Genomic DNA, 14,329 nt, shown 5'->3' with positions numbered 1-14,329 from the left:
CCGAAGGGAAACAGGCGTAACAGTGTGAAAAAGTTACTCCTCAGATTCCCATTAAATCTTTTCCCCTTCACCTTGAACCTATGTCCTCTGGTCCACGATTCCCCTACTCTGGGCAAGAGACTCGGTGTCTGTACCCGATCTATTCCCCTCATAGAGGCTGAGGTGTTTGGGAAGAGAGTGGATGAGGGAGGAGTGGACGAAGATTCAGAACGAAATGAAAATAACAGCAGAGACACAAGGAACTGCAGATATTGGGATCTCAAGCAAAACGCTAGAGTAATTCAATGGGTCAGGCAACATCCAGAAGGTGAAGGAGAGAAGGTTTGATGGGTGTGTGTGTGTGTGTGTGTGTGTGTGTGTGTGTGTGTGTGTGTGTGTGTGTATATATGTATATGTATATACATACTCATATATATATATATATATTCATACTCATATATATATGTGCGTGTATATATATATGCGTGTGTGTGTGTGTGTGTGTGTGTGTGTGTGTGTGTGTGTGTGTGTGTGTATATATATATGTATATACATACTCATATATATATATATATTCATACACTCATATATATATGTGCGTGTATATATATATGTGTGTGTGTGTGTGTGTGTGTGTGTGTGTGTGTGTGTGTGTGTGTGTGTGTGTGTGTGCGCGTGTGCGTATATATACATATATATATATGAGTTTGAGTTCAGCTTCAGGTGAAGAGGTGCCAGAATGTTCCGTGGTGCGGAGCGGAGCTCTGCATTAGACCCACGTCACACATCACAGGTCAAATGTTGATGTCACTTCTGACTTGAACCAGTCCCTGCGTGACCAGTCCCTGCGTGAACCAGTCCCTGCGTGACCAGTCCCTGCGTGAACCAGTCCCTGCGTGACCAGCCCCTGCGTGACCAGTCCCTGCGTGACCAGCCCCTGCGTGACCAGCCCCTGCGTGACCAGCCCCTGCGTGACCAGTCCCTGCGTGACCAGTCCCTGCGTGACCAGTCCCTGCGTGACCAGTCCCTGCGTGACCAGTCCCTGCGTGACCAGTCCCTGCGTGACCAGTCCCTGCGTGACCAGTCCCTGCGTGACCAGTCCCTGCGTGACCAGTCCCTGCGTGACCAGTCCCCTGCGTGACCAGTCCCTGCGTGACCAGTGCCGCAGCGATTCGCTCGTCTTACCCAGCGGCGAAATCCCGTAGAACTCAGCCTCGTGCCGAAGCAATCCGATGTTGGTTTCTCTGTCAAGAAAGAAATCCAGCCTTAAGTTCAAATTTTCTCCCCGTTACATTGCAACCTTGTCGTGGTCCCTGACCACCTATTGTCTATTAATAATAATAATAATAATAAATTTTATTTATGGGCACCTTTCAAGAGTCTCAAGGACACCTTACAAAAATTGAGCATGTAGAGGAAAAACATGTAAGGGGAATGAAATAAATAGTAGAGACATGACTAGTACACAAAGTAAAGACAGAATTCAATACAAAACACAGTATGAGGCAATTAATGCACAGATGAAAAGGGACGGGGACGTGGGGCTAAGGATAGGCAGAGGTGAAGAGATGGGTCTTGAGGCGGGACTGGAAGATGGTGAGGGACACGGAATTGCGGATCAGTTGGGGGAGGGAGTTCCAGAGCCTGGGAGCTGCCCTGGAGAAGGCTCTGTCCCCAAAACTGCGGAGGTTGGACTTGTGGATGGAGAGGAGACCGGCTGATGTGGATCTGAGGGACCGTGAGGGTTGGTAGGGGGAGAGGAGGTCAGTGAGATATGGGGGGGGCCAGATGGTGGAGGGCTTTGTAGGTGAGGACCAGGATTTTGTAGGTGATCCAGTGGGAGATGGGAAGCCAGTGAAGTTTTTTGAGGACTGGAGTGATGTGATGCCAGGATTTGGTGTGGGTGATGAGTCGGGCGGCTGTTGTCTATTGCCACTTGCTGACCAACTCTCTCTGCCTGTTGTGGCCGTTACCTGGAATGCAGCTCCCTGGTGCGGAGAAAGTTGAGTATTGTACCAAACACAGTCGGGTCCCGATCGATAAATATCTAGAGAGAAGAACAAAGAGCTTTTTAAAACACACCCTCAGTTTACTTTGCGATTCATATCACTGCACGGATTGTAATCACGTATTGTGTTTCCGCTGCCTGGTTGGCGCGCAACAGAAGCTTTTCACTGTACCTCGGTACATGTGACAATAAATTAAACAATTTGCAGCTGATGCCAGAGTTACTCACGGCTCCTGTCTCATCCCTTAGACTGAAGATACGACCACTCAGGAGGCTGCAAAGCAGAGACAAAACTCAGCGAGGTTTGACAATAGACAATAGGTGCAGGAGTAGGCCATTCGGCCCTTCTAGCCAGCACCGCCATTCAATGTGATCATGGCTGATCATCCGCAATCAGTACCCCGTTCCTGCCTTCTCCCCATATCCCCTGACTCCGCTATCTTTAAGAGCCCTATCTAGCTCTCTCTTGAAAGCATCCAGAGAACCGGCCTCCACCGCCCTCTGAGGCCATGGATAATTCTAGGGTACTTACCCTTCCAGTCCCGAACACCCCCTCATCGAGAGACCATCTACCCACCCACCCACCCAAATACCAAGGAACTACAGATGCTGGTTTAAACCAAAGATAGACACAAAAAGCTGAAGTAACTCAGCAGGACACGCAGCAGCATCTCTGGAGAGAAGGAATGGGTGACTTGTGGAGACTGTGGGCTCAGGTGAGCTCAGGTGTGGGCACCCCACAGGTAACAGCAACCAGTCTGAAAACACCCATCAAAAATGCTCCCCCTTTTCCTGTCGTTTACTTTCCACTCTACCCTGCAACCCACAAAATTGAGGCATTATTTATGTAAAATAAGTTCATGTTCATAAGTGATAGGAGTAGAAATAGGCCATTTGGCCCATCTAGTCTACTCCGCCATTCAATCATGGCTGATCTATCTCTCCCTCCTAACCCCATTCTCCTGCCTTCTCCCCATAACCCCTGACACCCGCACTAATCTAGAATCTATCTATCTCTGCCTTAAATATATCCACTGACTTGTGGCCTCCACAGCCGTCTTCCTATCACTACTTATGACTCGAGTCCACAGTCAGTGCCAGTCGTCACATCTTACCTGGAGAAGAAGGAGTCTGGGATCCAGGTGAGTGTTTGCCGGGAGGAACTAAACCTGTGGAAGATATTGAAATCCAAATATTAATCTCCAGTCAAAGGTGGACACAAAATGCTGGAGAAACTCAGCGGGTGAGGCAGCATCTATGGAGCGAAGGGAATAGGCAACGTTTCGGGCCGAAACCCTTCTTCAGACGGGATGTTGGTTTGCTGCCTGTCCCGCAATGTGTACTCTCTCTGTACCACGACTCGCACTGTTGTGGTCTAATTACCGAGCTGTTGTATTATCGTTTGTTTAATGGGGCCTGTAATGGTGGAGCAACGTGGAGAGTGCAGGAAGGAACTGCAGATGCTGGTTCACACCGAACATAGACACAAAGTGCTGGAGTAACTCAGCGGGACAGGCAGCATCTCTGGAGAGAAGGAATGGGTTGCGTTTCTGGTCGAGGCCCTTTTACCTTTTAGAGGGATATGGACCAAGCGCGGGCAGGTGGGACTAGTGTAGATGGGGCATGTTGGCCGGTGTGGGCAAGTTGGGCCGAAGGGCCTGTTTCCACACTGTATCAGTCTATGACTGTAACCCTTATCCCTAACCTAAAAGCATCTGTCTTTGCCTAACCCTAACCCTTAGCCCTAACCCCTGTGTCTCTGTCTAACGCCCCCAGTAGCAGGATGCAGGGAGCGCCGACACTGAGCCTCTGCCGCTCACCCACCTCTTGCCACCCACGTTGAGGTGGATGATCTGCCCGGGCCTGGCGGCGCTGCCCATGTCCCGCAGCCGCCAGCACCAACACCAGCACCAACACCAACACCCGCTAACTCCGCCAAAGTTCCGCAAAAGTTTCTCGGCAAAGTTCCGCAAACTTGTCACAAACTTCCGCAAAAGTTTCCCAAGACTCGGCGAAGTTTTCAAAACTCCGCAGAAAGTTGTCACAAAGTTCCGTAAACTGCGGCCCCGGTGCCGCCCCCTGTCCGCGCCTGGTTGGTCGCCGCTCCTCGGGCCCCGCCGCTTCCGTGTTAAGATGGGGAGGGAGGGCGGGCGGGGTGAGCGCTGTCGGCAGACAGGAAATACGACCTGTCTGAAGAAGGGTTTCGACCCGAAACGTTACCTATTTCCTTCGCTCCATAGATGCTGCTGCACCCGCTGAGTTTCTCCAGCATTTTTGTCTACCTTCGATCTTCCAGCATCTGCAGTTCCTTTTTGAACAGGAAATAGGACCTACCTGGTCCCCTGGAAACCAAAGATTTAGGATCTTTGCTGGAAACCTGGTCCTGGGATTCTGACACCTGGCAACTGAGACTTGCCTCCACCGCCCTCTGAGGCAGAGAATTCCACAGACTCACCACTCTCTGTGAGGAAAAAGTGTTTCCTCGTCTCCGTTCTAAATGGCTTACCCCTTATTCTTAAACTGTGTGTGTGGCCCCTGGTTCTGGACTCCCCCCAACATCGGGAACATGTTTCCAGCCTCTAGCGTGTCCAAGAAACATAGAAACATAGAAATTAGGTGCAGGAGTAGGCCATTCGGCCCTTCGAGCCTGCACCGCCATTCAATATGATCATGGCTGATGATCCAACTCAGTATCCCGTACCTGCCTTCTCTCCATACCCTCTGATCCCCTTAGCCACAAGGGCCACATCTAACTCCCTCTTAAATATAGCCAATGAACTGGCCTCGACTACCCTCTGTGGCACGGAGTTCAAGAGATTCACCACTCTCTGTGTGAAAAAAGTTCTTCTCATCTCGGTTTTAAAGGATTTCCCCCTTATCCTTAAGCTGTGACCCCTTGTCCTGGACTTCCCCAACATCGGGAGCAATCTTCCTGCATCTAGCCTGTCCAACCCCTTAAGAATTTTGTAAGTTTCTATAAGATCCCCTCTCAATCTCCTAAATTCTAGAGAGTATAAACCAAGTCTATCCAGTCTTTCTTCATAAGACAGTCCTGACATCCCAGGAATCAGTCTGGTGAACCTTCTCTGCACTCCCTCTATGGCAATAATGTCCTTCCTCAGATTTGGAGACCAAAACTGTACGCAATACTCCAGGTGTGGTCTCACCAAGACCCTGTACAACTGCAGTAGAACCTCCCTGCTCCTGTACTCAAATCCTTTTGCTATGAAAGCTAACATACCATTCGCTTTCTTCACTGCCTGCTGCACCTGCATGACCACTTTCAATGACTGGTGTACCATGACACCCAGGTCTCGCTGCATCTCCCCTTTTCCTAGTCGGCCACCATTTAGATAATAGTCTGCTTTCCTGTTTTTGCCACCAAAATGGATAACCTCACATTTATCCACATTATACTGCATCTGCCAAACATTTGCCCACTCACCCAGCCTATCCAAGAGGTAGATAGTAGTTCAGGACTGCTCTCTAGTTGTGGTAGGATGATTCAGTTGCCTGCATGTGCCTTGAGGTTAGCCTTTATCAAACCTTTATCAAGTTTAGTTTATTTCAAAGGTAGACAAAAGTGCTGGAGAAACTCAGCGGGCGAGGCAGCATCTATGGAGCGAAGGAAATAGGCAACGTTTCGGGACGAAACGTTGCCTATTTCATTCGCTCCATAGATGCTGCTGCACCCGCTGAGTTTCTCCAGCACTTTTGTCTACCTTCGATTTTCCAGCATCTGCAGTTCCTTCTTAAACACCTGATACCTGGGACCTTGTTCCTGCAAGTTGGTTCTGGAACCCCCGCTGTGTGAACCAATCCAAGCCAATCCGACACAAGTGCCACGAAATGCCACCTGTCCACCTCCTCCAGAGATGCTGCCTTCAAAAGTTCTAGTTCATACCGAGACTAACTTAATAACTAATAACAATGAATACTAATACTAATGCAATATTAAAAATAGCGGAGTCAGGGGATATGAGGTGAAGGCAGGAACGGGGTACTGATTGGGGATGATCAGCTTCGTAAGTGATAGGAGCATAATTAGGCCATTCGGCCCAAGTCTATCTTTCCCTCTGAACCCTAAATCTCCTGCCATCTCTCCATAACCCCTGACACCCGCAATAATCAATGGTGGCGCAGCGGTAGAGTTGCTGCCGCACAGCACCAGAGACCCAGGTTCAATCCCGACTACGGGCGCTGTCTGTACGGAGTTTGCACGTTCTCCCCGTGACCTGCGTGGGCTTTCTCCGAGATCTTCGGTTTCCTCCCACACTCCAATGACGTGCGGGTTTGTAGGTTAATTGGCTTCGGTGTAAATGTAAATTGTCCCTGGTGTAAATTGTCGGGATTGAACCCGGGTCTCTGGCGCTGCAAGCGCTGTAAGGCAGTAACTCTACCGCTGCGCCACCAAGCAGTGGAGAGCTTTTTGTTGCGGGCTAACCAGTCAGCGGAAAGACATAGAAACATAGAAAATAGGTGCAGGAGTAGGCCCTTCGAGCCTGCACCGCCATTCAATATGATCATGGCTGATCATCCAACTCAGTATCCTGTACCTGCCTTCTCTCCATACCCCCTGATCCCTTTAGCCACAAGGGCCACATCTAACTCCCTCTTAAATATAGCCAACAAACTGGCCTCAACTACCTTCTGTGGCAGAGAATTCCAGAGATTCACCACTCTCTGTGTGAAAAATGTTTTCCTCATCTCGGTCCTAAAAGATTTCCCCCTTATCCTTAAACTGTGACCCCTTGTTCTGGACTTCCCCAACATCGGGAACAATCTTCCTGCATCTAGCCTGTCCACCCCCTTAAGAATTTTGTAAGTTTGTAAGACAACACATGATTACAAATCGAGCCGTCCACAGTGTACAGAGAGGCCCTAAATATCACTCTCCACTCTGAAGGCTAGTGGAATTCAAACAGCACAAGCCAGCAATGGGTTATTTAAACAAAGAATAAATTAGCAAGCAAGTATCACAAGTATCTTGTGGTCATTTGATTGTAGATGTTGTGTTCAAAAGGGAACTGCAGATGCTGGAATATCGAAGGTACACAAAATTGCTGGGGAAACTCAGCGGGTGCAGAAGCATCTATGGAGCGAAGGAAATAGGCGACGTTTCGGGCCGAAACCCTTCTTCAGACAGGATTGTAGATGTTGTCTTGTGGAATTGTCTGCTGCTGTACGCTGTCTCTACAGCAGGTGGCAATGTCCTCCATTGTCAAACTGAGACTGCTAGTGTTTATATTAACACAATCCTCGACCATTTTTAGACTTTAGAGATACAGCTCATAAACTGACCCTTCGGCCCATCACATCCACGCCAACCAGCATCACCCTGTGCACTCACACTACCCTACACACGAGGGACAATTTTACAAAGCCAATTAACCTACAAACCTGCACGTCTTTGGAGTGTGGGAGGAAACCGGAGCACCCGGAGAAAACCCACGCAGGTCACGGGGAGAACGTGCAAACTCCGTACAGACAGCACCCATAGTCAGCATCGAACCCGGGTCTCTGGTGCTGTGAGGCAGCAGCTCTACCCGCTGCACCACTGTTATCAAAAGCATTCTGGTTCTTTTTCTCTCTCACACTGTTTTCATTTATTTATATGTAGGAAGGAACTGCAGATGCTGATTTAAACCGAAGATAGACACAAAGTGCTGGAGTAACTCAGCAGGTCAGGCAGCATCTCTGGAGAAAAGGAGTAGGTGACGTTTTAGATCGAGTCCCTTCTTCAGACGGTGAGACTCTCATGTGTAGGAAGGAACTGCAGATGCTGGTTTAAACCGATGAGAGACACAAAATGCTGGAGTATCTCAGCGGGACAGGCAGCATCTCCGGAGAGAAGGAATCTCTGGTGAGACTCTCAGTCTGAAGAAGGGTCTAGAACCGAAATGTCACCTATCCATGTTCTCCACAGATGCTGCCTGACCCGCTGAGTTACTCCAGCACTCTGTGAAACGTCACCTATCCACGTTCTCCACAGATGCTGCCTGACCCGCTGAGTTACTCCAGCACTCTGTGAAACGTCACCTATCCATGTTCTCCACAGATGCTGCCTGACCCGCTGAGTTACTCCAGCACTCTGTGAAACGTCACCTATCCATGTTCTCCACAGATGCTGCCTGACCCGCTGAGTTACTCCAGCACTCTGTGAAACGTCACCTATCCATGTTCTCCACCGATGCTGCCTGACCCACTGAGTTATGGTGCAGCAGCATCTATGGAGCTAAGGAAATAGGCAACGTTTCGGGCCGAAATCCTTCTGGAAATAGGCAACGTTTCGGGCCGAAACCCTTACGGGTTTTGGCCCGAAACGTTGTCTATTTCCTTAGCTCCATAGATGCTGCTGCACCCACTGAGTTACTCCAGCACTCTGTGAAACGTCACCTATCCATGTTCTCCACCGATGCTGCCTGACCCGCTGAGTTACTCCAGCACTCTGTGAAACGTCACCTATCCATGTTCTCCACCGATGCTGCCTGACCCGCTGAGTTACTCCAGCACTCTGTGTCTGTCATCATTTATTTATGCAGGATATAATTTCCTCGGCTGGAACACAAACAATAGTCTTTCACTGTATCTCTGCCCATGTGACGATCATGCACCAATATTATCAAGTTGGCTTTTGATCCAACCTGCCTCATGGAAAAACCATGAACACAGACAAGAACCAGCCCTTCAACTAATTCCATTGTGTTAATATACAGGCAGCAATCATTTGGAAAGTACAAACAATCGACTCTCTATTCAATATGAGGAACCACTTGACTAGTGTTTCAGTAAAGCTAATCCACATTTAAACAAATTGGAGGAACAGACCTCAAACGTCGCTTGCGTGGTTTACCCCCCAGCAGTACGAATATTGTGCGCAGGAAGGAACTGCAGGTGCAGGTTTAAAAACAGAGAAACAGAGAAAATAGTTGCAGGAGTAGGTCATTCATTCCGATGTGATCATGGTTGATCATCCAGAATCAGTACCCCCGTTCCTGCTTTCTCCCCATATCCCTTGATTCCGTTAGCCCTAAGAGCTAAATCTAACTCTCTTGAAAACATCCAGTGAATTGGCCTCCACTGCCTTCTGTGGCAGAGAATTCCACAGATTCGCAACTCTCTGGGTGAAAAAGTTTTTCCAACACATGGTAGGCACTTGGTTCTAGGGAACACAAAAATGCTGGAGAAACTCAGCGAGTGCTACTCATTACGTTCTACTCAGCTCATGGGTGAAAACGATTTTCCTCAACTCAGTCCTAAATGGCCGACCTCTTATTCTTAAACTGTGTGTGGCCCCTGGTTCTGGACTCCCCCAACATCGGGAACATTTTTCCTGCATCTGGCCTGTCCAATCCCACAAGAATTTTATATGTTTCTATAAGATATCCTCTCATCCTTCTAAATTCCAGTGAATACAAGCCCAGTCGACCCATTCTCTCATCCTATGTCAGTCCCGCCATCATGTTTTGCTTGGGCAGCTTACAAACCAATGGTATGAATGTTGTGTGTAAGAAAGAACTGCAGATGCTGGTTTACACCAAGAGTTAAGAGTGTTTTATTTCCATGTGCCCCAGATCGATCAATGAACCTCTTACTTGCTACAGCACAACAGAATATGAAGATAAACACAGTGTAGGGAGGAACTGCAGATGCTAGTTTAAACCACAAAGTGCTGGAGTAACTCTGCGGGTCAGACAGCATCTCTGGAGAGAAGGAATGGGTGACGTTTTGGGTGGAGACCCTTCTTCAGGACTTGGTAGTATTCCCTTTATATCCCTTATCCACGGGAAGTGTGTGCTATATCCTTTGGCAACAACAAGGTCTTGCTTTGATTGTTCATATGGGAACTAGTCACACACAATCCCACCCTTCTCCTTCCCCCAATGCTATCTTTAAAACATATGTTTCTATTATATCTTCCTGTTCAGCATAAGGCAGTTTAAACTCCCACAGGCTGGGTTTCAAGTAACTCTCTGTCAGGAGGAGGAGAAGAAGAGATAAGAATGTCTCCTCAGTGGAGACTGTTGTGTCTTTCATCAGTGTCCAAATCCACAATACGATACGATACAACTTTATTTAACACGAAACATGAAATTACAGTGGCGAGTGGAAAGGATTGGGGATGCGAAAAGATTTGGGGAGGGGAGTCAGTCTCGGTCTACCCCACAACAGAAGGGGGAGGAGTTGTACAATAGACAATAGGTGCAGGAGTAGGCCATTCGGCCCTTCGAGCCAGCACCGCCATTCAATATGATCATGGCTGATCATCCACAATCAGTACCCCGTTCCTGCCTTCTCCCCATAATCCCCTGACTCCGCTATTTTTAAGAGCCCTATCTAGCTCTCTCTTGAAAGTATCCAGAGAACCAGCCTCCACCGCCCTCTGAGGCAGAGAATTCCACAGACTCACAACTCTCTGGGTGAAAAAGTGTTTCCTCGTCTCCGTTCTAAATGGCCGACCCCTTATTGTTAAGTACAGTTTGATAGCCACAGGGAAGAAGGGTCTCCTGTGGCGTTCTGTGTTGCATCTTGATGGTGCAACAATCAGTCTGAAGAAGGGTCCCAACCGAAAACATCATCTATCCGTTGGCCTTCATCTCTGACCGAGGCTGCTCGCTGCTGCTTGCTCCGAGCGTTTGCAAATCCCCTCTCCTACCCCCACACCTCGTCTCCCCGAAATCTCTGGTCAGAGTATTAGGTATAGAGGCTGGGAACTCATGTTACAGGCCGTACAACACAGTCGTGAGGCCACATTTAGAGTATTGGGCTTTCAGTTTTGGTCGCCCAGTTATAAGGAAAGATGTTGTCCAGCTGGTCAGGGCGCGGAGAAGATGTACAAGGATGTTGCCAGGACACGAGGGGCCTGAGCTACAGGGAGAGGTTGAGCAGGCTGGGATGAGGGGCGACCTTGGAGCGCAGGCGGATGAGGGGCGATCTTGTAGAGGTGTATATAATCATGAGAGGAATATATCGGGTAGACGCACAGAGTTCTTTACATGGGTGGATGTTGCATTTGGTGGAGGCCCTTCTTCAGATGAAGAGTGCAATGGCCATCCAACCCTACAGTAACTCATTTACTAATCTCCAAGGTAGACAAAAGTGCTGGAGAAACTCAGTGGGTGCAGCAGCATCTATGGAGCGATGGAAATAGGCAACATAGAACCATAGAAACATAGAAAATAGGTGCAGGAGTAGGCCATTCAGCCCTTCGAGCCTGCACCGCCATTCAATATGATCATGGCTGATCATCCAACTCAGTATCCTGTACCTGCCTTCTCTCCATACCCCCTGATCCCTTTAGCCACAAGGGCCACATCTAACTCCCTCTTAAATATAGCCAATGAACTGGCCTCAACTACCTTCTGTGGCAGAGAATTCCAGAGATTCACCACTCTCTGTGTGAAAAAAGTTTTCCTCATCTCGGTCCTAAAAGATTTCCCCCTTATCCTTAAACTGTGACCCCTTGTTCTGGACTTCCCCAACATCGGAAACAATCTTCCTGCATCTAGCCTGTCTAACCCCTTAAGAATTTTGTAAGTTTCTATAAGATCCCCCCTCCATCTTCTAAATTCTAGCGAGTACAAACCGAGTCTATCCAGTCTTTCTTCATATGAAACGTTGCCTATTTCCTTTGGGTTTCGTCCCGAAACGTTGCCTATTTCCTTCGCTCCATAGATGCTGCTGCAACCGCTGAGTTTCTCCAGCACCTTTGTCTACCTTCGATTTTCCAGCATCTGCAGTTCCTTCTTATTTACTAATCACCCAGGACTGAAGTGCAGCAAATGTATCCTTGATCCTAAGTTATTGCCTAACTAAAAGATCTATTCAGAGCTATTCTGACACAGCTGAGTACACGTCCATCCTTTGACAAACTTTGATTTTTCACATGGAATGCCTTGCAGTTGTAAGTTGTCTTTCTGGTCTGATGGGACTTGACACACACACACACACACACACACACACACCTAAACCCTACAAAAACAAACAGGCTGCTGCTCTAACTTTGTAACAATCTCTGTTGTTGGCCTCAAGGGTTTCGATTTCACTTCAATAGAGAGAATTGGGTGGTGCCTATAATGTGAACCAGTGGCTGTTCATGCCAGAGAACTAGATCTGAAAGACAGCCAGAGGATTTTCCACTGTTTAGTCTAGTTTAGTTTAGAGATACAGCGCGGAAACAGTCCTTCAGCCCATCGAGTCCGCACCGACCAGCGATCCCCGCACACTAAGACACTATCCTACACACACTAGGGACAATTTACACTTATATTAAGTATACAAATTCAATCCAATTAACCTACAATCCTGCACGTCTTTGGAGTGTGGGAGGAAACCGAAGATCTCGGAGAAAACCCACGGGCAAACTCCGTACAGACAGCACCCGTAGTCAGGATCGAACCCGGGTCTCTGGCGCTGCAAGCTTAGGCAGCAACTCTACCGCTGCGCCACAGTGCTGCTTCCTTTAAATCGTTCCCCCCCTCACCTTAAACCTACTTCCTCAGGTTCTAGATTTCCCCGACTCTGGGCTAGAGTCCAGAAGTCGTGATTGTCTTGACGGGACAGATTGGAGAAGTGAGTTTGTGAAGTCTTCCTCCACAGTGAAGAGGAAGTTGTATGATTTCATTTCTGACCGAGGCTGCTCGCTGCTGCTTGCGCCGAGCGTTTGCAAATCCCCTCTCCTCCCCCCACACCTCGTCTCCACGAAATCTCTGGTTATGTTGACATCATCTGGGCCCATCTATCTGAGGAAGGATGTGCTGGCTCTGGAGATGGTCCAGGAACATATGATGAGCGTTTGTCGGCGCTGGGCCTGTACTCGCTGGAGTTTGGAAGGATGAGGGGAGACCTCACCTGTAACTTACATAGAAACATAGAAAATAGGTGCAGGAGTAGGCCATTCGGCCCTTCGACCCTGCACCGCCATTCAATATGATCATGGCTGATCATCCAACTCAGTATCCCGTACCTGCCTTCTCTCCATACCCCCTGATCCCTTTAGCCACAAGGGCCACATCTAACTCCCTCTTAAATATAGCCAATGAACTGGCCTCAACTACCTTCAGAGTTCCAGAGATTCACCACTCTCTGTGTGAAAAATGTTTTTCTCATCTCGGTCCTAAAAGATTTCCCCATTATCCTTAAGCTGTGACCCCTTGTCCTGGACTTCCCCAACATCGGGAACAAACTTCCTGCATCTGAATAGTTTGTTCGCTTGTGCGTCAGACAATGTAGCTCGCTGTAGACTTCTGTCGTCATCCAACATGTTGACAGAATTGTCGCCCGACCTGCGTGACTTTTCTCTGAGATCTTTGGTTTCCTCCCAAACTCCAAAGACGTACAGGTATGTAGGTTAATAGGCTTGGTGTGAATATAAAATTGTCCCTAGTGTGTGAGGGATAGTGTCAGTGTACGGGGGTCGCGGGTCAGCATGGACTCGGTGGGCCGAAGGGCCTGTTTCCGCGCTGTATCTCTAAACTAAACTACAAGTGGGACTAGCTCAGATGGGACATCTTGGGCAGAATGGGCTGAAGGGCCTGTGTCCATGCTGTGATGACTGTTTGACTCTGCACATGTTGGATATTGCCACAGGGCAATGAGCTACAAAGTGCAAATCATTTTAAACGAGTTTACAAACTATTCTCTTTCCAAAGTCTGGTCTGCGGAATACGTCAACTGATTCCATTTTGGTTTTATTTTACAGGCTTTTTCAGATTTTCATTTCTAGCTAATGTTTTTGCCGCAGAAACTGGATTAACCAGTTACTCAGCTTGTACACGCCCCAGCGGTTGATTGAAGTTTCAACATTTGGGATTACAAATTTTTACATTTAAACCAAGCCAATTAACCTACGTACCTGTACGTCTTTGGAGTGTGGGAGGAAACCGAAGATCTCTGAGAAAACCTACGCAGGTCACGGGGAGAACGTGCAAACTCCGTACAGACAGCAGCACCCGTAGCCGGGATCGAACCTGGGTCTCCGGCGCTGTAAGGCAGCAACTCTACCGCTGCGCCACCGTGCCGCCCTGTTGTAGGTTCCCCCGACAACTCTCAACATTTCATCTTATTACAGTTCCCTCTGACATGGCAAAGATCAGAGGGCAGGACGTTAAGGTCAGGTCAAGAGTGCTTTGTTATCATATGACCCAGGTAGAACAATGAACTTCTCACTTGCAGCGGCACCAGATAATAAATGAGAAGAAAAGTTATTGCTATTGAGGGAGCCCAGCGTAGGTTTACAAGGTTAATTCCCGGGATGGCAGGACTGTCATATGCTGAGAGAATGGAGCGGCTGGGCTTGTACACTCTGGAGTTTAGAAGGTGGAGAGAGGATCTTATTGAAAC

The 14,329-nt window shown here is 48.4% G+C and overlaps 1 protein-coding gene and 1 long non-coding RNA gene across 2 annotated transcripts in view; one reads left to right on the top strand and one right to left on the bottom strand.

Moving 5' to 3' along the window:
* The window catches only part of shkbp1 (SH3KBP1 binding protein 1), a 19,748-nt gene extending 15,670 nt beyond the window's left edge, over nt 1–4,078 (bottom strand). Inside the window, exons 1-5 of the mRNA XM_033014239.1 lie at nt 3,812–4,078; nt 3,103–3,156; nt 2,216–2,261; nt 1,953–2,026; nt 1,165–1,223 (exon numbers count right to left, since the gene is read on the bottom strand). Coding sequence (XP_032870130.1) covers nt 1,165–1,223; nt 1,953–2,026; nt 2,216–2,261; nt 3,103–3,156; nt 3,812–3,867 — 289 coding nt within the window. The 5' untranslated portion in view covers nt 3,868–4,078. The remainder of the gene's footprint in view (nt 1–1,164; nt 1,224–1,952; nt 2,027–2,215; nt 2,262–3,102; nt 3,157–3,811) is intronic.
* Nucleotides 1–10,960, top strand: part of LOC116967659 — a 17,287-nt gene extending 6,327 nt beyond the window's left edge. Inside the window, exon 3 of the long non-coding RNA XR_004410301.1 lies at nt 10,951–10,960. This is a non-coding gene — a long non-coding RNA (uncharacterized LOC116967659). The remainder of the gene's footprint in view (nt 1–10,950) is intronic.
* The last annotated feature ends 3,369 nt before the right edge of the window (nt 10,961–14,329 follow it).

This window comes from Amblyraja radiata, chromosome 41, assembly GCF_010909765.2.
Source record: "Amblyraja radiata isolate CabotCenter1 chromosome 41, sAmbRad1.1.pri, whole genome shotgun sequence".
NCBI lineage: Eukaryota > Metazoa > Chordata > Chondrichthyes > Rajiformes > Rajidae > Amblyraja > Amblyraja radiata.
Note: the sequence above shows the minus strand (reverse complement) of the source record. Positions and strands in the feature narration are given on the sequence as shown.